Genomic DNA, 24,839 nt, shown 5'->3' on the forward strand with positions numbered 1-24,839 from the left:
AATTTTCTAGCTCCGCGAGATAGACCCCTGCAGTTTCCATCCTCGAGCACGCTTCCACACTTTGTACCCGTCAAAATTCGAGATTGTCTTCCACGATCGGACACATGGTCTCGTCAGGTCCCGCGCCTCCAACATCTCGATTACCAAACCGTCCGTCTCAATTAGATTTCGTCGCCTGCTCGAGTGAATCCTATCAGTGGGATCCTCCGAGGAGGACGGTTAACCGAAAAGAGCGAGCTGGCGCTAGGAAAAAGACGAGCCGGAATGATGGACAGCTCGTGGTTCGTGGGAAGGTAACCGTCCCGTAAGAAAACAAGCGTTTAGATAATGGATCCATTGTTCGGGCGCAATCATCGCGACCGAAAGACAAACGAAGCGCGAGAGCCCACGACGGCGACGGGGACGACGGGGACGGGAGTGATCGTAGGACGTCGGGGATATCGGCTCTCTCTCTGGAAAAAGTGTTCGGGGGAATATTTCTATAAACGGCTTTTCTGTTTTGCCGTGGACAAGAGCGATAGATCCGTCGGGTGGTGAGGCTCTCGCGAGCCACGGAGATCGAGCCTCGATCCCCTCGATCCTTTCCCGAGGACCTGCGCAAGCTCTCGCCGCAATCCCGTCTGTACTTTTCTTTTGCGCGATCGCATTCGTCACGATCGTAAACTGTCTCCCTCGGCTGATGTAATGGACGTTGGATTGACAAATCGTGTCTAGGGAATCGCGCCGCTCTATACACGTCGAGTGTTCCCGGTAACCGGCCCCCGGAACGCCGCGCAGGAATTCATATTTTCAAGGTGCGTTCGTCCCGTTTGACGGTAAATTGATACCAATTAAGAATAAGACCGATCGTTTTTCCCCGAGAGATTCCCACCGACGATCCCCACCAGTCCACCGCAGAACCCGCTTCGAGACGAACGAATTCGTGAACGTCGCGAGGAGAAAAGGAGATTCGGACCGCCGCGAATTAATTCGCCACTTCGCGACTCGAACGATCGTCCAGCGCCGCAATAACACGTTAAATGGAGGCATCGTCCGCGAGAAATGCCCGCCGCGTTCTGTCGTTAACGTGTAAACTCTGGAATTTAATGAACGCCGGCCGCCGTTAATGCCCAGGGAAACGCGTCCGATGATTTACTGCGGCGCGAGAGCTGCTCCCGCAGCCGACGCTGTGTTCCGAATGTTCGACGGACTGTTCATTGTTTCGACCGAACGGTCTTTGAGCATTTCTTGCCGAGGAAAATTGGAAACTTTCTCAGACTTGCAACGCTGGAAATCGTGGCCACAATAATTTTTGATTTCATACCTGTGCTAGTGATCATGAAAATTCTCTGACGAGAGTCTTTGGTTCGAAAGTTCCTCCACTGTTTAATACAATTCCAAAACTCTCTACTCCCGAATGTTTTAACGGGGAGAAGGAATTTGCTGGGGAGTCGAGCGAGCGAAACGATCGAACTGCAGCGGCGGTCCCCACGCGAATTTGAATTAGCAAAGAGTTGAACGGTCCGATAATTTCCGAGGGAGCCCGTTCCCATAATTTTGAGCGCAGCTTCAATTTTGCAACTCCGTCGACTTCCCTGGGAACGAAACGTCCAGATCGACGGTCCGTGACTCCCACGAGACACGCGCTGTGTATATGATTACCCATAAACGGCTAAATATTGCAATCCCCAATGCAACGGCCGCGGCCGATCAAATTAATTAATTGTCGCAGTCCGGCGAGTGCTGATTGCCTACCTCCAAACCGCTCGTTAGTCGACCGTATCCATTTACCAAGCTTTGCGCTCGGCGTGTTGGCAGACGGATAAAATTTATTCGGCTTTGCCTGATATACCCCAAGAAATTTTCCGTGCCCGTTCTCTTTAGCAGCGAATCACGGCTCGCCCTGGAATATCTCAACCGTCTTTGTGCTGGCGTCTTAATTCCATACTGGTATCACTCAGTGCCGGTATCCTTCGTCCACTCTGCCATTTCTCTAAAATTCGCGTCGCAATTTGTCTAATGTTGCCACTTAGACTTCTTCTTCAATCTGCAGCATCCAGGGAACCTTCGGAAACTGATGAAAATCGCGGAAGCGTCAAGAAGAGGCGAAATTTCCTTTTTAGACCATTCAGCAGAAAAAGCTATGCCTGATTGGATACCAGGATTAGCTGCTCCGAAGACTGACATTTCTCGAGGCGTTGTTAGATCCACTCAAGCTACTTAAACGACCCCGGGAACATCTCGCTCGGGCTTCGGATCTCGAAGTGTGTCTTGCGATTCTAAAATAGCTTGGTTACACAAGGATCTCCAGACATCATCCTTCAGAGCGATCTCCGACGAGCTCGACGCAGTAATTTGCTCGGAAAGTCGATGTCTCCTCGGCGTCACTTAGCTTTTCCATGTCGGTGACACGCCGCGCTGAGAAAAGTGATCGCGGAATGGCTCTCGATTGAAATTGTCGGGTAAATCGTAATCGGGGTACGCTTCTTGGGAAAGGGTCTTGACGAGAACGACTTGACGAATTCAGTAAATCGTTCCAGAATTTTTAGGCAGCTTCTTCCAAAGACATCCTGAATTGATTCGATCAAACTCTTTGGTTTTCAATTATTCTTTAATGAAACTGAAGGGCTCGCCAAATGTGGGCAATCTCTCGTGGAACTTATTATTATTTATTTATTTAAGCTTATTTTAACGTGGCAGCATTAACAACGAGGTAATTAGCGACTACACGGTTTACACTTGGTTATAACTGGACTGCGGATCTTTATGCAAAATAAAAAACGTTTGCATTGATTGCAAGACACAGGAACCAAATAAAAATTTCATTCTTCTTTTGATTATCTTGTTAAGGTGAGACTAATACACTGGTGGCCTTAAATCTTTTTAATACCTCCACTCTTTTAAATTGTACGTACCCATTTTTGTCATAAATCCATGAAATCCGCAGTCTAGTTACAACATGTTAGACATTAGAACAATTCATATAGATCGCGATGGATTTAAAGAAGAGGAGGACGTTCCTGATGCTGTCTTCGTTTAGATTCGACTTGTCTCGCAGAAACGTGCAGAATTGCGGATCCGTCGGACGATAAGACTTAGCCTAATCGGGGTGGAGCGAAGGCTCGAGGATTCCGTGATCTCTGACGCACGTCTATCCCGGCCTAGACAAAGAAAGGCCTGCGTTTTGATTACGTTTCAGAGCGGAGTGGCGTGCCGGTGTGTCCTTCGCGGATTTTTTCACGCGCCGCCCGACACAATGCACCGTGGCTGCACTCCGCGCTGCACACCGCGCGATAATCATATTGCACAAGCGCGGCGTGTATAACGCTCAAGGTTGCGGCGCTAGCTTTATTTCCCGTAAAAGGCAATAATCGAGGCCCGGCGCAATCTCAGGTATCACCGCGAGCTTCCCACGTTATGCTATGGCCACGCGGGGATAATCGTTTGCTGTATCTTTGGCATATTTACGGCCTCGCGCAGCGATAATTGTCGTCTTGTAATCGATGTCAGAGGGACCGAGGTGGCACTGTCAACGATAACGAATGGCCGATTGTTCGCTGGAACGTGGGGTACAGACGGGATCCTGTCATAATCCGGATAATGCTTGTTCGCTATTTGCTACCTGGAATTTATCGCGGGGACCACGGAATCGAGGAATTGCTAAAACCCTTTCGTACACCAGTCTAGCTCTCGTGAACACAGGGGAATGTCTAATTCAAACCGGCTTGTAGATCGGACCTAATGTATAATTTGTAGTTACTTTATATCGTCCACAGCGTTGCTAATATTTGTCTTTTTCGAGACACACGGCTAGATCGCATCTAGTTTATAATCCGCAGTTAATTAATGCTACCAATACTGCGAGATATATATTTTTTTTGAGGACAGACTGGTTTGATTCGAACCCGTAAGCTTTAACTAATGGAGATAAATGATTCACCATGTGAACCGACCAATATCTTCTTCAGGAAATTTCGTTATTTTTGTATGTATCTTCTATTCTCTAATTTCAAACATTTATGTAAATTACACGTTCATAAACTCATTTTAACAAACGCACGTACAAAATTAATGTCTCGGCATTAATGAGTACGTCTTATCGCAGGTTGTTATCCTGACCGCCAACAGAACACCGTTTTAGCATTGAAATAACCCCCCTCTCATTAATTATTAAAATTTCGAACTTGTCACTTGTATGCTGTATATCTAATTTATCCGGCATGCGACTCGTGCTAATGAATAGTAGATGCTATCTCCGGGCATTAAACAGAGTACCCTCGCATTTAGCATTGTAAGAACCCTTTCCCTAATCTCTTCAATTCTCAAGCAACCGCTTAAACAAGGAAAACAATCTCTCTGTTAATTCCCTACTGTTCCCATCCCCTTCTATCGTTTTCCTACAATGGCCCAAGAAATCCTTGTAATTTAATCTTGAGACTTTCTCGGGGATATACGCTTTTGTAAAAAATGACTCATTGAAGTATAGTCCCCCGTAATTGCGGAAGTTGTTGCTCCAGCAGCTTCGTGTTCCACATCCCTTGCTGCGAGGAATTTCAAACAACAACGTTTTCCCGGTATAATGTGGGACGTGTTTACAACCCCTTTGCATAGAATATAAAATACCTACATATTTCAGCCACTCATTTGCCGAATCAGTTAACTTCATAGACTAAAGAATAAAGAAAATTGATCAAATAGAACACATTCAATTTTGATGAAAATTGATTTGAGGTGAGAGGACAGATGGTCGAACTGGTAATTTACGGGTTAAATCTAGAAAATTTAGTGAGTCACTTTGTACATGTTTCTTTTCACTAAATCGCAATTTCTCGCTCGAAAAAACGCTTTCGCCGTCGATCCTTCGACTCTCCCATGGCTCTCACCGCGAAAATACGATACGATCGAACGTCCTGTGACAAGTCGACACCGGGTTCGACGTTTTCGCCAGTCCTGGACGACGATATCTGTCAACGCCGAGCAGCTTTAAACCCGGTCGTTTCCACACATTCGCCTCGTACACGAGACGTACCCCCGGGCGGCTCTCGTATAACTCGACCGACAGATTGCGCAACCCCTTGAGCACACATAAGTCGCCGGACACTTACACCGACTTCCAGAAGCGTTGAACAATTGCTAGAATCTAGCGGAGAACCCGCCATTATTTTATCGTATCAATTCATCATCGGAACACCGCGTACTCTTCAGCTAAGTTTTCAGCCAATGCATAGACCTCGATTTTTAATTACGAATTATAACTTGATGAATCTTATACTAACATATTTCTGACATTTTCCCATGTAAAATGTGCCCAAACATGATACAATTCGGAGTACGTATATTTGCCTGTACGATGGACGATTTAGTCAGAAAAGCGTGAGAAATATGTTCCTGTAGGTGCTATCAATTGTTGTTTTTCCTTTCTACGTTCGACGCTAGCGGTAACAGATGGAGGAATGGTGTCTGCAGACGATGCTGTTGACATTTCGGTGTCAAATTTTTCACAGACGTCGGGACTCGTTACTGTACAGGCTATGAATATGTTCTATAACTCTTTCGATCCGTGATTTTCAGTACTTTCGAAAGGTCTGAACCACCGTGTGCGGGGGAGTGAAAGAAACGGGGTTGATTTGTAGATCGGCTGGGCGCGCGTCCGCGCGGTCCCGGTGCGTTGTAAGCGGCCAGATTGAAATCAGAGATGCGACCGAGATTACGTGCTATAAGCACCGTATAATGGAGGATGCAATGAAAGGGATACCGTTGTACCAGCGCGGTGAGCCTTCGTAAGGAAATCCCTCGTCCCGCTCTCCGCGCCTCCCCTCGGCACACCCCCGTTTTTCTTCTCGACTTTCTCACCGGCGCGGCGCGGCGGCCGGAATTTATACGACTTTCTCGGCTCTAATTTAGAGCCGACTTAATTTACACGAACCCTGCCCGAAGATAAGTTCATTTAACGCGGCCTACGTACCCCGTGTCGTCGTATCGGGTGTCCCGGGGATCGAGAGGGCTCTCGCCCGGACGATCCGTCGATTATTATTCCCGTTATTATTTCTCTCGATCCCTCCTTTTCTTCCTCGTCCTTGTTCTTCCTCCTTCAACCTCCGCCGTTTTGACTCCGTCGATCGTATCGACCGATAGCGAACGTTGTAGATGCGATTACTGAACGACCGTAACAGAAAGCCGCAGGGGAGGGAATAATCGAAAAGGTCCGAGACATTTACAGTTATCGATTGTGCAATTGTGATCGATCGACCCTCGCCGATCGGGAGATGTTTGCTCGTTCCATGCCCCACCCTCTGCCACTTTCTTCCCTTCCTACGAGGTTCGACATTTAACTCTTGAACTTATGGCTCCGACCACGGTCAGCTGGACCGGACGTCCACCTCCGTTTACAAGCTTGCTAATTCCTCTCCTCGTAACAGCGTGTTCGAGCAACAACCTTCGGCAAAGTACTATAGAATTGATATTGTACAGCTTGATTAATCATCGTTCGTTCCCTGTATCAATTAGACCAGTGGTTATTAACCTTTCTGGAGTCAGGGAACACTTTCGATTAGATGAAAAATTTGCGGAACACCAAAATTAATGATCCAAGAAACGAACGAACACATCCCGCGTAGAAATAAACACATTTAAATCATTAAATGTATATAATGTTAATATCTTCTCTTATGTTGGTTAGGATTGACAAATTAACCTAACTATATTGCGTTGCTCTGAAAACAAAGAGTTTTCATTTCATTATTTTACACATCTTATTTACAATATTTACAATTTACATCATTACCTGAAAACAAAGGAACGACATTTAAAGTTATTATTTAAGATGCCAATCTTTTTCTCCTCTCTTTTACTCTACCGAGTAAGACCGTCACTACTTTACCTGCGGGCAAATTCAAATCTAAAGAAATACATTTTCTTTACATATATTCAATATATTTCGCGGAATTTCGCGAAACACTTGCAAAAAGCTCGTGAAACACCGGTTGAGAACCAGCGAATTAGACACATGAGCCACTGTTCCTAAAAAGGTGGTGCAACTTCTATGTTGATGCCCATGGTGATCTCTTTTTAATTTAATAAATGAAGGGGTTTATTGATAAAGGTGTCAAGTGTGTTTTCTGTAAAAGAGTTTTTAACAAAATATTTGTTAAAATTCATAAAAAAAGGACAACGTACCTCGCTAAAAACTCTTTTACAGAGAACAAACAATTTGTTACTCGACACCTTTAGCAATCCACCCCTTCGAATACAAGAATAATCGCCGGCAGATAATGTGTTAAGAAAATCATGCATGAAATCTAGCATCACAACGGCTTGTAATCCCCAGGGTGAACGATATCCCGTAACATCGTCGCGGCTCCGATGATAACAACATCAAAACCCCGGCGTTATTTATGAGAATGCGCGGCGCGGACGTTCTTATTTGCCGTAAACATAAATTGCGTTTGCCCGAGATACGGTGCTCCGCGTGTCCCGCGATGGTTTAACGCCAGTCAATTTCACGGACCGAGAGCACACCTGTACCCACGTGGTGGAATTATGGTAATACGGGGCCCGTTTAAAGACCGGGGTTCATGTGTAAACGCGGCGTCAGGACATGTCGCGGTTTCCGTGCGCCGGGACACGCCATCAATCGCCTTCGCTCGATGTTTGACATTTATTCAATCATGAATTACGCTATACTTGCGCGAGAGTGAGCGCGCGCGCGCGACTGTTCGGTTAGCCGCGCGCGACCTCGGATTAGATGACTCGGCCTCGAAATTCTATTCTCGATAAACTCGGTCGCAGCGGTCTTGTTCTGCGATCTTATTGATCGCTCGATCGAACTCGCGAAACAGAAAGAAACGAACGTTAAACAACGTCGTGCAACATCGCTGCTCGTGACGCGGGTTATCAGCAACGATTATGCAACAGCCGGTGTTTAATAGCTTTAGATATACAGGGTGTCCCTAAATAATTTTGTAGCGTTGCTCTTTTTCATTTCATATTTACTCTTACGAGATTTATTACAACATAATGTACATTACAGAATATTACATAGTATAGTGAATGACGAGAACGTTAGTAACATCGTGAAAAGAAAAGAAGACCCTTAGACACGTAGGTTACAAGTGTTTAGAAAGGGTATCAATGATAACTGATCATACATATATCGGGTATTTCACCTAACTTGACTATTTTGAATACCTATGTTGTTTTTAAAGATACGTCAAATGTCTGAAGGACAAAGTTGAATGGTAAAATGGGACTTATACGATACCAAAAAAATTTTTGTTTTTATGTAATTTTTTTTAGAGATATGCAGGTCACTTTTATTTTTTTAAATGGAATGAGGTATGTTTTAACACATCAATCGATGCAGCTGGACATTCGTTATCCTATTAAGCTGAAATTAGTACATTGATGTCCTTAAATATTATTAACATGTGCACTGTTTTAAATTGTACGTACCCATTTTTGTCATAAATGCATAAAATCCGCAGTCTAGTTATTATACATAGCTCAGCGCTAAGTCAAGAGCATCATTCGTTATAGTCGACACTCTTAGTTGCGTGATGATTTAACTCGCGGCAGAAACAGGCGGATCCGACAAATTCTGCATTTAAAATTTTACTACCGTCAGTAAATACTCAATCAGACTCTCGATTCTCTGATTACGATCAGCACATTTTTGAAGATTGTATTCAAATTCAAAACCAAATTCAAAATTGAGGTAAATGGCGTTTTGAAATCAGATTAGGCTATTATCAGGTTCGGGAACATTTGCATCGATGCCACGGTGAACGGAATAAAATAGTACAGCAGCAGAGAGGAAGAGATAAACTGGAGACATTCCCGATATACCGGAAGTGTATCCACCATAAACTACCTTTCTGTTGACAGTGTCTTTGACGCTGGGATACTTTATGCTCCGGCAGAAGAGGATCATCGGCGTCGATGTTTCACACGGCCCTATTGTTGACATGGCCGACTAGCCATGTATTTACTACACCGTACAGTCGTGCGGAGGCTCGCGACGCAGCGTGCAACTCGCGCTAACGGTACTTTATGATATTTATGAATAGTTGTTTAACTTGCACTTCGAACAGCGTCCGAAGACACGGGCGTTATTCGGTGTCCCGTGATCGGCGAACTATGCCTCCCGGTTCGGAAACGTTCCTAACAACAGGGGAAACAACTATTCTGAAATTGAATCGCGCCGGTGAAATTTCAAACTTTCACGGGTGAAATTCGTAATACTTCGCGAAACTCGCGAGAAATCGCCGACGAAATTTCCTACAGCGGCGGCTATCACGTGAACCGTATCGGGTTGCAGGGACACGAGGTCGGATTAACTCCGCAGTCCTTTAATGTTCATCTCCGAATTTTCCATGATTGAAATTTCGCCCAAAGCACGGCTCGGTGATTGCCGTTACGTCATTTTAAATGAAAGTACAGTTACGTGCGCCGGAGCTCGTTTCAAAATTCGCGAACCGAGGCTATAATTAAAGCAAAGAGAGAAGTGCTCAGAGTTCGATCAATCTTTTAGCTGTATTGCTCCGAAGAATCAACCCGTACTACCGTCGACAATTTGTGACAATGGCATAAGTGGTATCAACCAGTACTGGTCAGACACATACTGCATTTTTCTTTTAGAGAACCAGAAAACTAATTTTCTCGAAGCTGACAAGTTTCGTCCACATTGTTGTCTTCTATGTTTTTCTCCAGTCAACAGAAGAGAGCAACTGATTTTGCATAAGACCTCAATCCTATTATATAGCCCCCCACACACTGATTCAACCGTTGTATGTAATATAGTAGTTTATTTATTAAGTCGCAAGCAAAAGCTAGCGTCAGCGATTAATTTGTTATAAAATTCCATTTTTCAGTGCGGCACTTGCATACGATGACTCGTACGTCAAGACGCTTTTTCCTCATTCACTCTTTGATATACACACATACGTTCTCTGGAAATATCTCGAAACTTTCCGTAAGTTTATTCACTTGCTCCCCTTTCTACGAAATGTCGCAAGAGATTCCTATTAGACTAGAACATCCTCATGAAACTGTACGTAGAAATGTTATTACTTACAGTCAACGTGATTGATAAGAAATAACGAGAATAGATAAACCGAGAACTTGACCCATCGTGTTTCCCGACACGAGAGATCACTTTTTTGCTTGGTTTATTGACAACGATAATCTTCTACATAGTGAGTGTAGACTGTAGATGTTCGCTCTCACTCTCGTACAATAGTCTCTTTCTTTTAATAATTCATAACACATGACTTATTTAAAAGACTTTATTGCAATTTATTGGTTCGAATATTAGTTTAATTTTCTGTTGTTTCCCACGTATTGATTCGTGATAGAAACACAGTTTCGTAACAATTAGAAGTACAAAATTGTTAATAATAGAACTGTTTTTAGCAGACGTTGTGGATCAAATTCGTTGTCGGTCAAAATCGTTGTCGATCAAATTCGGTGTCGGTCAAAATCGTTTTCGGTTAAAGGCGTTGTCAGTCGAAGTTATTGTCGGTCAAATGTGGAGTCAGTGAAATGTTGTCGATGCAAACCGTGTCGGGGAAATTTGTGCCGGTGATTTTGATGGGACCCAATTGGGTTACACTCTAACCAATTAGGACTCCCAATAGCTTTCCGGAGGGGGCAACGGTTTATAAAGTGTGCTTTCCTTGGTTACATTGTCGTAGTCCCAGCAACCCCTCCTTGTACAACTCGTTGCATAGCCACCACCAGCGCAGCTGCACGCGTTGCATCCGTCGTAATAACTTTGCCCAATCTTGCATTTCCTCGCTGCATGAAAAAGTGATCATATAGGAACCACACACACAATCACTCCAACAATCCTTCAACAACTCCCCAACAATTTTTAAAAGAGAACTCACCTATAACAGGATCATACGCAACAATGGCGAACAGCAAGAACAATGCGACATGTTTCGTCCACATGTTTTCTTCTATGTTTTGATCCAGTCCACCAGAAGAGAACAACTGATTTTGCATAAGATCTCAGTCCTATTATATAGCCGCCCACACACACTGAATCAACCGTTTTATGTAATATAGTCGTTTATTTATTAAGTCGCAAGCAAAAACTAGCGTCAGCGATTAATTTGTTATAAACTTTTATTTTTTAGTGCGGCAATTGCATACGATGACTCGTACGTCAAGACGCTTTTTCCTCATTCACTTTTTGATATACATACATACGTTCTCTGGAAATATCTTGAAACTTTCCGAAGTTCCTCTACTTGCTCCCCTTTCTACAGCAACGCATTCCTATTAGACTAGAACATCCTCATGAAACTGTACGTAGAAATGTTATTACTTACAGTCAACGTGATTGATAAGAAATAACGAGAACAGATAAACCGAGAACTTGACCCATCGTGTTTCCCGACACGAGAGATCACTTTTCTGCTTGGTTTATTGACAACGATAATCTTCTACATAGTGAGTGTAGACTGTAAATGTTCGCTCTCGCTCTCGTACAATGGTCTCTTTCTTTTAATAATTCATAACACATGACTTATTTAAAAAACTTTATTGCAATTTATTGGTTCGAATATTAGTTTAATTTTCTGTTGTTTCCCACGTATTGATTCGTCATAGAAACACAGTTTCGTAACAATTAGAAGTACAAAATTGTTAATATTGGAACTGTTTTTCTCAGACGTTCATGATCCGCACAAAATAATTCGATACATGTTGTGGGTGTACTTGACACTCTAACCAATTACTCCCAAAAGCTTTCCGGAGGGGGCAATATCGTGACTCCTTCGCAAGACATCCGTGTACACGCTACATGGCCATTAGTACAATGGCACTCGTTGCATCCGTTGTCATAACTTTGCCCATCCTTGCATGTCCTCGCTGCACGAAAAAATGATCATATAGGAACCAATCACTCCAACAATCCTTCAACAACTCCCCAACAATTTTTAAAAGAGAACTCACCTATAACAGGATCATACGCAACAATGGCGAACAGCAAGAACAAAGCGACAAGTTTCGTCCACATGTTTTCTTCTATGTTTTGATCCAGTCCACCAGAAGAGAACAACTGATTTTGCATAAGATCCCAGTCCTATTATATAGCCGCCCACACACACTGAATCAACCGTTTTATGTAATATAGTCGTTTATTTATTAAGTCGCAAGCAAAAGCTAGCGTCAGCGATTAATTTCTTATAAAATTTTATTTCTAAGTGCGGCACTTGCATACGACGACTCTTACGTCAAGACGCTTTTTTCTCATTCACTCTTAGATAAACATCTAGAAATATCTCGAAGCTTTGAATGCACCTTAATATACTGTCGAAGCATCAGGAAGAAATTCTTTTATATTAGGTTGTAAAGAAAGAAATGCAGAATTTTTGTTCCTTTGTTTTAATTGCAATTTTATCCCAATTTAATAAGTTATATGTCATTTTAAAGCTTGTTTCACGGTGTATTTAATTATGCTTTCGATATTTAATTTTATTCAAATTTTTATTAAATTATTCGGCTTTAATTTCAGGATGTCAAAACGCGATTTTCCAAATAATTTAATAATAATTTCAATAGAATTAAATATCAAAAGCATAATTAAATAGAGAGTAGAACAAGCTTCAAGATGACATATAACTCATTAAATTAAAGTAAATAGTTATTGGTATAGAATTGCAATTACAGCGAAGAAACGAAAATCCTGCATTTCTTTCTTTATAACCTGATAGAATAAATTGTTACTTTTGTATATGTATACCGAAAATTTTCCGGAAATGGCGAAAAGCGCGGAAACGTACTCGGGTTACGTAGACTCGTAAATTTCACGCAATAGCCGTTCTCGGTGCATAGCACGTGGAGGTCTGCGGATGTGTTCCCGGCGCGTTCACTTGGACCCCCATTGGTGTTGTAGATGCCTTTTCTTGTATCGTTCGCACACTAATCTTCGGGATAATGTATTCCGCGGCTCGAAGATACGGCTTCAGCGCGGAGCCGCTCGCGCCGCTCCAACAACAATCTCGCAGGTTGCGGACGAAGGTCGGAACGGATTATCGGTTGCCGTGATTTGTTGATGCACCGCGTGTAATGGGATCTCTTATTCGTGCCGCGATTTAACCAGGAAACGCGGATCTAACCAGCGGGTACCTTAGTCGCTCCTTCTTTGTTACAACCGCGGTGCTCTCCTTCCACGAAATTGAATTTCCGCGACGCGACGTCTCGGACGTCCCCGGAAACCGCCGAAACGGAAATAGATGCGCTTCCTCAAGAAACGACATTATGCTTGCATAACCGCTTTGCATCACAGACACGTAATTTTTCGAGAAAAATTTCTTTACTCTTCGTATCACGCACAGCTTTTCGCTCAGACCACGATTTTTTTTTTATTTAGACGCTTCTTCCAACAATATTTCTTCGAAATGTATACAAACGCTCCTAAAACAGTGGCCAAGCTGAATAGAAATTTTTGACAATCCTAAAATAGGTTGAACGAACGTGTTAATTTCATTTTTACATTTCCTTGTCAATTAATCTGGTAATTTCTCAGTTGCAGATGTATTTAATAAAATTTAAGGATAAGCACCTGCGATAATATATTGATCGCATGTTTGTTTCATTAAAGCTTGTTTGTATGTTATTAAATTATGCAAGTTGACACGAAATTCTGCATGTAGGTTGACCATGGGTCTGATCAACATTTAGACTACGAAGCATCCTGAATTTTAACCATGTCCTTGGGAGAAACTGGATAAACTGTGGCACAGCTAGTGAGATACAATGCGACTATAAATTATGCATACGCATTTGCTCGCATAGAAACGGACTTGACTAAAATTCTGGCGGCGAAATCTCCAAACTTTTCCACGATTTCACACTTTTTGAAAATGACGTTCTCCAACAAGAAACTATCCCATTTACCTCGCGATTTCTTTCACAGTTACACTGCATTGTTAAAAATTTCGCAGGGGAAAAAGGAAATTTATGATGTTCGTGCATGCACATCTATCCGAAAGATTAGATACTGCGAATAGGTAAACAGTATGTTATTCCGAGATAAAAGAAATGAATAATGTTCTTGCTAACGGAGATTCTCATTCGAAATCTTCATCTCGAGTCCGACACGAGATGCAGCGGGTTAATTCGCAAATCCAACGATTAGGGAGAACCATAGTTTACGACCTCGAACGCCTCGCAGCCAGGTTGGAACATTGAATTTGATGACCCTCGATTCCCAACTATTATTCAATTCCTCATTCTTCTAGTCCCTAACACAGCCACATACATTACACGCCAGCCTAATAGCCAGTCCGGCATGAGTAATGTCTCGGGAACCCGAAGGTTCTTAGTTTCTATTTAGAAGATCTCATACGAGCGAGGCACTAACAGCCAGGTAGAATTACAAAGTAACAAGTGAGCATAAACACACGAATCGGCCGGGCCGACATAAATCGGCCTGGTGTCCGGCCGCGGATCATAGAATTATTCCAGTGGGAGCGAGCACGCGTCCGGTGCTGGTAATTGTACGCGCGAAATTAGATCATGCTCGCAGGACCGCGGGAGGAAGTCGATTAAGGCCTCGATCTCTTCAGTTGCCCTACGGCAGAACACGCTCTCGCATACTCGCATGCTACACTCGCATGCTACTCCTAAATGCGATTGAAACTATTCTCCGATTGAAATCGCCCAGTCGAAAAAGTTTCCGCGCAACATAAAATAACTTTTCGAAAAACCATTCGAATTCGTTGAATTTTTTCGAGCTGCTACGAGGATCAATTCACCAGCTCATGCATGAAAAGATTTTTTAGAAAATCGTATTCGATCAGAGCTGCTAATACAATAGTAAAGTCACTTTTCATTTTTTGCTACAAATGTTCTTCCAGCACGAATGAGTTCAATTAACCTCATGGTTATAATACGATGAGAGGTTAATTGAACTATTTCGTGCCGGAGTGCTGAAAAACATTTGTAGCAAAAAATGAAAAGTGACTTTAGTATTTTATTAGCAGTTCTGATAGAATACGATTTTCTAAAAAATCTGTTTATGCCATGAGCTAATGATCCTCGTAACAACTCGAAGAAATTCAAGGAATTCGAATGGTTTTTCGAACTTTCCGAATTTTTCAACTTGGAGAAGGTACTTTCTACTGTGTTTGAGAGGCGAATACCCTCACCATGCACCAGCAGGCTGGATATCGCGACAACTCTTATTAAGAAAACGCTCGGCCCGCATCGTGTTCCGCGCCGGGGTGACGAGGCCGCGTTGTCCGGCTGCTAATTAATTACCCTTCGCCCATATTGCACACCTCGTTAACGCTCGCCTCGGCTCTCGAGGTTGGCCCGAGACCACCCGGTTATGTAATTCGCTGTTCCGTTTCGCACCCTTAAACGGCAACGTGAAAAGGCACGAAACGCCGCGCGCGCAGCGCCGACACCTCGATATACCGAGGTCGCGCGAATCATTATCGTAAATTCGTCCGATACCGAATCGATCCGACCGGGTGGCACGAACGCGCGTAGTTCCAGATCGCGTAATCGATGCCGATTAACCGCGGAAACAGCTGTCTAATTAATTCTAACGAAGCTATTATGAGAAGGAACGCGAGCGCCGGTTGTCGCGCCGAGCGGACCCGGTTTACCCGGTCGGGATCAGCCAATAAGAAATTCGAGACGTGTTCGGATAAGGGAAAGTTGCTATAGCACTGCTTAAGAAATTTTGGGTCCTCGGGGAAAATTGGTATGTCCGTTGCAGGAGCTATGCAGGTTGTATTATAGATTGACGTCTTGTGTCAAAGGGAAAATTCAATTTTGGAGTTTTCAGAGTTTAAATAATTTTGGGTTCGGTCAAATCTACTTGAACCTTAATTCAAGGTAGGGCCACAAAAGAACTCGTTACTATGAAACACCGATCGTACGACGGAAACGACAGATTAGGGTTTAAGTGTAATAAATAGACTGCGGATCTTTATGCAAAATAGAAATTGCCTGCTTCGATCGCAAGAAATAGAAATCAAATTGGATGTTATTTCTTCCCTTAACGATTTCAACCCTTAGCACTCGAGTGGCGACTCTGAGGCGCCACTAAAAATTGCTGTACCATTATTCAAAATATTGTTTACATTACTAAATATGTATCTAATCAATTACTGCACACTGCATGTACGAAGTACTGTGTGAGGTATCGTATCAATTTCATGTTCATACAAAGGAAAGAATTAATACAGAATGGAATTATTCTAGGTCGAAATAAATGTTTAATTTTCCAGTTAACATAGGTCCGAGTGCAAAGGGTTAATAAAGAAATGATATATTGACATCTTCAATTTTTTAAATTCTCCAACAATTTTGAATTTCATCTATTCAATTTTCCTATGAATGCATAGAGGTCTAGTAATAAATAATAAAGAATTCGTCGAAAGCATTCGGCTGCTTTCGCCTATCTGTCGGAAGGGAAACCGATGGAGTACACGCGCGCGGCGTTCGATCGATATTTTAGTGAACGCTTAATGAACGCGGCGATTGCGCGTATAGCAGGGGGCTACTTCTACTTTTGGAGATAATGGCAGTTGCTGTCCATTGCTGGACCGGGACACTCGTTATTCCCCACTCGAGCCTCCGCAACGTCACCGTTTGATACCGCTTTGGCGTTATTGCGAACCGTCCGCGTCCGATCGAGATGAACCTCGTCTCCGGTTCGGTTTCTCCGTTACGTTATGGTTCTCGCATAATGTGTTCTCCTCCGCGAACGTTCCCCGCCCCTCTCTCTGTTCCTAGATACGTTATCAAACGCATTGTTTGCGCAACTTCGAGCGGTCCCGATGCGCGTTCGACTTCCTCGTCGATTGTTTCGCGGAAACCCGGAGCAATTACCGGGGGATCGCGGCGGCTAACGAAGCAACTTCGCGATGAAAGGAAAGAAAAAACTTCTCAGAAGCCGAGGTGGAGATTCTCGGTCGATGTAGACATCTCGTTAACTTCAGCTCGCTTTTCAAATTAAGCGTGCCGTAAAATTTATCTGATCCGAGAGCGAGCGACGCGACGCGACGCGATGCGATGCGAGAGAGCATTGCTTCTTCCACGGGAATTCCGTGGGAATCTTCGAAGTAGAATTACCCGCTAGCTTCCTGGGCTCGTTACAAGAAAGGCATCTCTTTGTGGAAAATCGATGGCTGACTACTCGGCTTTTTCGTCTGACCCTTTCACCGTGCTCTGGATTATCTCTGCCGTGAACTTCCTGTTGCGGTTCGTTCGCTCTTCAGCCGCCAGAGTTTCTTTTTCGAGAGATTCGAGGCACTCTCAGCCCTCTATCGAACAGTTTGTGTTCTCGAAACTTTCGAATGTAACTCGTGTTCTTTCGGAATCATTTTCTAACGTTGCAGCCAAACATTCCAGCTGATCAGCTGGATATCATCTTCACTGATATAATGGAGCTAGTTCAGGTTTCAATTCAAGCGAAATAAACATTTTTTGCAGCGACTTTAATAAGTAAGGATTTAAGAAGAATCTCGTGAGATCCGCATTCTAGTTATTACGAACCTCGCAGGCCAAAGGCGATTACACAAGAGTCTTCGCACATACCATTGATCAGACCATATTCTAAGCCAGGGACCTTCTCGCCTGCGGTTCGGAGCGTCATTGACCCGAGAATCTCCCGAAAACTATTCCGAGATCCCCGACTTTATTCGAGTCGTTCACCGAAATCCGAGATCTCCGGTTCGCCGGCGAATTCGTAGCTCTTCTAATCCGAGGAGAATCCGTAGATCCAGGTCGGGGGGTTCGTCGCTAACGAAGCCTCGGTTAACGAGCGCCGCGCGGCTAGGAACGTATTCGTCGGGGTCTCTCCCGTCTCTTCCGTGCTCCGAACTTTCACATCGCGTTGTGGCCAGATCGCGGTACAGGTGTGGAGGTCGAGCGTAGTTAGACTTTTACGAGGTTAATGTGCAAAACCGGGGATCTCGCACACAGGCGGGCTCCGGTCGGGGCGCACACGTATGCATGGCCTACGAGCTCGCACGTAAGCCCGTGATGAATTATACGGCTCGATAAGGTCGTGTGCGTTAATTTATTATCCTTGTAATCGGCGTCCTTTTCCTGCGAGCCGGCCCTACCTCTGGCTGGAAAAATGCTCGCCTTGCCCAGAGAAAAAAAAACGGGAAAAGAGCTGATCCCGCGGGATGATGATGGTGGTGGTGTTGGACGCACACATGGGCGGCTACAGGTGGAAGCGCGGGAGGTGCAAGCAACGGAAAAATCGGGAATTTATCGACCGGCTGGCGAAGATCGCGTACGTACGAGCGCGTGCTCGCCTCGGAGGCGAGGCGAGCCAGAGTTGCAGGTGAAACAACACACCTGAGCCCGTTCCCGCGAAGGTTAAACACCTGCGACAATGCTCGACAGCGACGCTCAACGTCGGTCGTGCCTCTGACCTTTTCTCGAACCGATCTAAACCGATCTAAACCGGCGCTAGCCTACGATCGACCGGTTGTCGCGTGTCACCGAGAGGCTCCATTGTGTCGGAACGACGGGAACGGCGTTAACGCGGGTCGGAAGAAACCTCGATCGAATTGTCCCGCGCCGACGACGCGACGGCCGAGCCGTATTAACGTTTAACGAGCGTTATCAATCTATCAAACCAACCACCGCTAACGTATTTACTTCCTGGTACGGACGAACGGGCCACCGCTATTGTGCCGAGGATTCTCGAGGCTCGACTTTAAAGGAAAACGGCTGTGTCGCTAACTGAGCCGTAGTTTCGAGGGACGAACCAGGGATTAAAATGTAGTACAGATATATTAGGTTGTTGCAATTGAAATGAACGTTTTTCACATTTGAAACTTCTCGCCTTTGTAGTCTAGTTTTTCCACGACAGATGGGGTTGAAGTTGTAAAATTTGAAAAGTACGTATCTCGTACATGAATTTGCGTGTATAAGATTATTAATATTGTATAGTATACATGATTCAAAATCGATTTTCGTTCACCATGGAAAGAAAGGAAATTCGTATAATTTACTTGTACGAGTTCAAACTTGGACGTACTGCGTTTGAAGCAGCGAAAAACATGAATGCCGCTTTCGGTGAAGGTATAGCAAGTGATCGGACCATAAGGCGTTGGTTTGAAAAATTTCGTTCCGGAGATACGAATCTGGAAAATGAGCCTCGCGGTCACAAGCCAGCAGCTATTAAAGATTTAGATTTAAAACAGATAGTTGAAAGGAATTCGCGTGAAATCAGTCGGCATTTTTCAATAGACGTGGTGTAATATTGTTTTAAGAAACAGTAAAAAAATTAGCAGAGTTGAAGTGTGTAGTTCTCCCTCACCCTCATTATTCGCCTGACCTGTCACCTGCTGGTTACCATTTTTTCAGGCACCTGGATGACTTTTTGAATGGAAAAATATTCAAAGAAGAACGTGCTGTAAATTAATTGGAATTGAAGGTATTGAGGCACTTGCATCACGATGGAAGAAGTGCACTGATGTCGATGGAAATTATTTCAATTAATGGAATACGAATGAAGCTTGTAAAATAAAAGTGTATAAAGGTTCAAAACAGCCATTTCATTTGCAACAACCTAATCTTTGGTTGCTAAAACTGAAACATGTCTGTTCCTTGGGCATTTTTATGGGAAGCAATGTTCACACTGACGCAACATCGAGCAAATTTTTGTATGTACGTTTGTCATTTTACATAGATCCTCGATCTGCTGTAATGAGATAATTGGATCGTCTCGGACGAAAATCAGGATCAGAAGGATCGGCATGAGAAGTGGAGAAAAAGGAAGACAGAGGGAAGCACTCGGCGCTGTCGTTCACCGGGCTCATCCGCGCGAGATCACAGGTGAAGGTGCATCGGGAGAAAGAGAGACGCGTCGTGCATGCGCATCGAGCGACTCGATAGGTGTATCTCCGGTGCAACGGCTGCACACGGCGCGGCGCGGTCAGGCCAACCTGCGGCTCTCGGCTCGTCTATCACGACCGGATAGATTTATCGAGTATCGGCACCTTCGCGTCCCGCCTGGCCTCCAACAATTTATACACCTTCGCCGGGGCCCCCGGACAGCTCCGCGACGAACGTCTCTTCCAGATGACGAGGGAGATTCATCGCGAATGCTCCGCCGCTAACGATCATTTTCACCTAACGATCGAAGAACCGACGGGTCCGCCGATAATGCAATAAAGATCCCCCGAGAGCACTGTCGAGAGCCTGTCTTCGGTATTCTTTGCGTTCGCGTTCGAGTTCGAGTTTGCGATCCCCCTGATGCGGTTCGTGTCCGATGATATTTCTGCGTCGACGCTGCTCATGCTCAGCGCGTTGCCTAATGAGATCACTGATTGGAAGATCGATTAATCTACCGAGTCACTTTTTCTGTCGGGACCCTGCCCTCGTGGAAATTGGGCATGGGCGTTTCTCCATGATGTTTAATGGAGAGAAAGCAAGTTTCAATGCTAAGCCTACCACCGCTGATCAACATGACCTGTTCCAGATTTATTTAATAAATAATTATTGGAATTATAAAGATGCTTTACGTATTATAATACGAACCACACAAAGTCCAAATAAATTCAATGGTGCACTAATGGTCAGAAAGGTGCAGGGGCGGAACGAAGGGTCTTCGTATTCGAGGGCATTTTGGCCCATGTTGTTACCTCTCGTCAGATCGTAAATGGCGGCGCCGCAGAAAAGAGAGATCGCGGCCGTTTCGCTTGCGGCGCGTCTCGAATTGTTCCACCCACGCGGTGACGATCGCGAAAAGCGGACGCGCACGCGGCCAACCTGAGAATCGAGAAAGCCGGACGCGGTGATACCGAACGGCGAGAAACGAGACAGAAGGTCCACTGTAATTACAGTGGTCCGCGAAGTTTCGGGTATCCGATCGAATCCCGGGCCCCGAAACGTTACCGATCTTTACAACTCCGGCCTTCTGTCTCCTGATGCCTTTTGGGGTCCGCGAATGAATTATGCGGCTGCAATCGACCCCGCTCGCAACGTTTCGGTATAACGTCTTATTCGGACCACCGATTTCTGGATCCTCCCTGTGATTACCGGGCCCCGGTGGGACCGGGAGTAAGATTTTCGAGGCCCATATATCGTGGTTCCGTAATCGGATACCCGTGAATTGCTACAGTTTATGGCTCTCTGCTCGCGTTACGGTCGATATCTTAGTAAACCCGACGCAACATGGTAGTGAAACTCAACGATCAACGTTCTTTATGCGCCGCTGCAAATCGCTCGGCGATCGTAATGGCTCCTTTTAGCTCTCGATGTTCACACTTTTCTGGCCGAAGCTCCAGCAGAAACCCCGGCTTACCGACTTCGAAGCGTGAATTCGCTTTTACTTTAATTGACACGTTGGTTGCCGACTCAGCGCGGCCACGAAACTGGGTAAAACAAAGGTTTTGATTTAAACCCTTGCCTCACAATTTAATTCCAGCGCTTCACATTGAAACATACTATATCATCTTGACTGTAACAGCGTATCAAGGGTTGGTTTACACGAGTTGCATCCTGTTGAGCGATTTAATAGATCCGAAAAGGTGATCGGGTTTATTACCGTATGAATATTTAAGCCACGTGGCTCGCTCAGATTCCGACGTAAATGCGCACGAATTGGCATGCACAGGTTCGTTTCCGCGTTACTTTCACCATGCCGGTATAATCACGCCCTTGTCAATTAGCGTGCGCCGGCCGGCGATTAATTATAATAAAGACACGTTGCTGCGGGAAGATAATCGGCTGTTTTGAGCTCGCATAATTTTTTCCGGAGGCATCGTTACGCGTTCATGTTCCATCTTCGATTTCGTTCGATCTTAACTTTGCGAAACACGATTTTACATATGCAGAACGCGTCGGAGGAGAGTCCAGGAGCACGATGAAATCCGTCGAAACTTTCCTTCCAATAAACTATACAACTCCCGCAATTTCATTTCTATTTATCCGAGCACAAAGTCCACTAACAGAGTAAACGAAAAGTATTCGAGAAATATCGACGGAGTAATTTTGTATCTTTTCTTTTGCAACACACCGTGGAGGATACGGGAACTTTATGTTCACGGTTTCACGACTTCCAACAAATTATAACGACGTTTGCGACGCTATCAATTCCACCGAACGTTTAATTACGCCGGAGATATCCGCCGCGCTCCTAGACGAGAGCCGAACGCCAGCTAACATTCGAACGGAAACGATCTAATCTAATTGCGCTATTACCGGGATGAGGCTGTCCAACACCGCGACGGATGGAATTTAATTTCAAGCGGGGCTGGCCGGTCGTTTTAAATAATTCGCGCACATAGTAATCGCGTTTGACATGACGGGCAGCACGCGCGCGCGTCGCGATAAATCCCGTAGAACCGCGGAAAAATCCTAATCTACGATTAATTGGTACAAGACGAGCCACATCGGCTAATCTGCGTTTTACCGGGCAAACGCGGAGATTTTAATTGAAATCCCGCGCGTCTAACGAGTTCCACGATGCGGGTGGCATGTCCACCCACCTGGCCGTCTACCCGCAACCATATTCAAGACCCATGCTTGCGCATATTTCTCCGAGCACCGAGCTTACGTCCTACAATGTATGATAATCGATGATCCCAGGCGACAGCCGGCCAATGATGCACGCCGATTCATCATCGGACCGTAGCGAACCAAGTTGTCTTTCACTGCGACACATTTTTCTGCCCGTAATTAATATTGATTAATCGACAGACCGCCCGTAATAATCGTCAATTAGTTCGCCATTGTACCGCTGTCTTTCCTCCGACCCGCATAAATAATTGCGGGAGGACTGTACACTCATTGTGGTCTTGGAATATTAAGTACTGTTTAACGAAGCATTTATCTCATTCGAGCTTCGGCGAGATGCTGGATACAGGAACCGAATTTCGATTTAAATCAAGTTTCAATTCAATACCGATTTCTGTAGAACATGTGCAAACCTTCGGGAGGCAATAGAACTGTACAGGTAACCCTTCTATAAAATGGTAGATAGGTTCCTAGAAAATGCAGTGTTGTGTGAAATCGTGGTATATGAGAACCAAAGCCAGTACAAAAAGGGGGGTTACGTTCCGAATACTTATTAAAAACAAACATTTTTTATTAATTCCATACAAGCAACTTAATTTTGATTAAAAATATAAATGCATGTACACTAACGAGCATAACTGATTCAACACACTTTAAATCAGAATAACTTTTTTATGAATGGACCAAACGACTTCAATTTCTTTGTAAGGCTAGAAGAATTAGTTCGGTAAATGACGTCTAAAAAATATTTTGAAGAAATGCATTTGGTCGGAATTGCGAAAAAAAAAATAGTAAAAATTGATTTTTATTACTTTTTTAGCTGGGCCAATAATGAAAATTTAAGAGATGTGTTATAGGATGCCGCGAGTTTTTGCATCACCGACAATATCAGCTGTAAGAAGTGTCAACACACTTCCGGGTTGACGTCCGGAATCGAAACATATCTTGGTCAAAGAACCGGACTGTTAGATTTTAAAGAAAATGCGTCACAGCCTGAACTTTGTACGCGCAACTCTTCACCGAAAGGAATGATTCCATGCTTTCGGTGAGATTGACGACAAAATTGGCAAATTACAGGCCAGTTAAATCATTTCCAGTGCCCTGTCGTTTCGATTCTCGCGCCAGCCGAAGATCGCGCGCAATCGGGGGAATACTTAAAAGCTCTTTAAGACCGGCACATTAGTGGACCTAACGAAACCACTTAAATTCGAATCGGGGGGAAGCCTTATACATCAAATCCGACAGCGGCGTTTGTCCTCGAACTCCGGTGGCGGGACTATCCCCCTCCGGAAAATTAATCAAATAGCTTTTCTTAGGCCACCGTGCGCACACGAACTTGCCGCGTAACTTCCACGACGTCTACTTATCTCGAGCTCGCCGTTCGATCGCTGCCAGCGAGGCACTAATGTCCGACTATTATCCCTCAATTTGGCGGATTCGAAAAATCCACGGTACAAACTCTGCCCATAAATCGGCGGATTAACCCCGGCGTTTAACATTTATCAATTACCCCCTGACCGTGCTCCGCGACCTCGCGGAAGTGTCTGTACGTGCTGGATGCTGCGATGCTCGAATCATTTTGATCATGGACGATTTTGATGAAACGTTTCAGGTCCGCGGAACCCTCCATTGTTCGCGCAACTGTTACATTAATGATTCGTAAATTAATACGTTATTAGACTGCGGATGTTTTTCTTAAAAGAGAAACGAATCGGAAGAAAGAAGATCCAGAAAAAAGAAGCACCACTTGGTTCACAAATCGGCAGATTAACCTCGGCACATTTAACATTATCAATTACTCTGTGTCCCGCGAGGCCGCGGAAGTGTCTGTGCGTGTGTACAGGAGAAAGGAGTTCGCCAGGGGGAGTGTGAGCGAAGAAGGAACCGAAGGATGGGAAAAGGGAGGCGGCTGAGAAGTGAAGTTGAAACGAAGAGGAGAGAAGGCGAAACACGGCGAGATCGCGTTATTACTGGTAATGGTTCAGCGTAGGCGACGATGGAAGAGGAGCACGGTCGAAACATTCTGCACCGGATGAATCCGTCGAAACGAGAAAAAGGAAGACCCCCCTGCTTCGAGAATCGTGCAGCAATTGTGGCTGCAGTGGATAGGATCTGAACGGTGTAACAGCGAATCATTTTGCCGGGCTTCGCAATCGTTGAACCTTATTAATCCTCTCAAAGCCGGGAGAACTCCCAAAGAAAAGAATCGAACGTCAGAGGAGGTATTGAATTAACTCTTCCGATGTTATTCCATCCTTTTTATCAGCCTTTTCTAGAAGAATCTTGTCTTTTCAATGCTGGAACGTTTTCTCTATTTTAACTCGGAAATCAAACATTTCTTCCGACCTCGACTG

General features: G+C 44.5%; 2 protein-coding genes and 1 long non-coding RNA gene across 4 annotated transcripts in view; 1 reads left to right on the forward strand and 2 right to left on the reverse strand.

Moving 5' to 3' along the window:
- LOC143208072 (uncharacterized) overlaps window positions 1-24,839 on the forward strand; it is a 417,089-nt gene that overhangs the window by 361,696 nt on the left and 30,554 nt on the right. Inside the window, exon 1 of one of the 2 annotated variants that reach the window (XM_076422142.1) lies at window positions 14,952-19,800. The exons of the other annotated variant lie outside the window; for it this stretch is intronic. Coding sequence (XP_076278257.1) covers window positions 19,722-19,800 — 79 coding nt within the window. The 5' untranslated portion in view covers window positions 14,952-19,721. Of the gene's footprint in view, window positions 1-14,951; window positions 19,801-24,839 lie in introns of those variants that run through there. 2 annotated transcript variants of the gene reach the window in all.
- On the reverse strand, window positions 10,249-11,022 carry LOC143208073 (uncharacterized). The gene is made up of 2 exons (XR_013008833.1): window positions 10,866-11,022; window positions 10,249-10,773 (listed from the first exon to the last, which is right to left on the reverse strand). It is a non-coding gene; the product is annotated as an uncharacterized LOC143208073 (long non-coding RNA).
- LOC143208074 (uncharacterized) lies at window positions 11,510-12,098 on the reverse strand. Its single transcript, XM_076422143.1, has 2 exons — window positions 11,938-12,098; window positions 11,510-11,853 (listed from the first exon to the last, which is right to left on the reverse strand). Exons 1-2 carry the CDS (start codon window positions 12,053-12,055, stop codon window positions 11,717-11,719), a joined length of 255 nt encoding a protein of 84 aa, XP_076278258.1. The 5' UTR covers window positions 12,056-12,098; the 3' UTR covers window positions 11,510-11,716.

This window comes from Lasioglossum baleicum, chromosome 4 (genome assembly GCF_051020765.1).
Source record: "Lasioglossum baleicum chromosome 4, iyLasBale1, whole genome shotgun sequence".
Taxonomy (NCBI): Eukaryota; Metazoa; Arthropoda; class Insecta; order Hymenoptera; family Halictidae; genus Lasioglossum; species Lasioglossum baleicum.

Coding starts and splice junctions, on each gene's coding strand:
- LOC143208074 (XM_076422143.1), bottom strand. CDS start 12,055: ATGCAAAATCAGTTGTTCTCTTCTGGTGGACTGGATCAAAACATAGAA. Junction 11,854..11,937: donor TGCGTATGATCCTGTTATAG/GTGAGTTCTCTT, acceptor TTTTTCGTGCAG/CGAGGACATGCAAGGATGGG.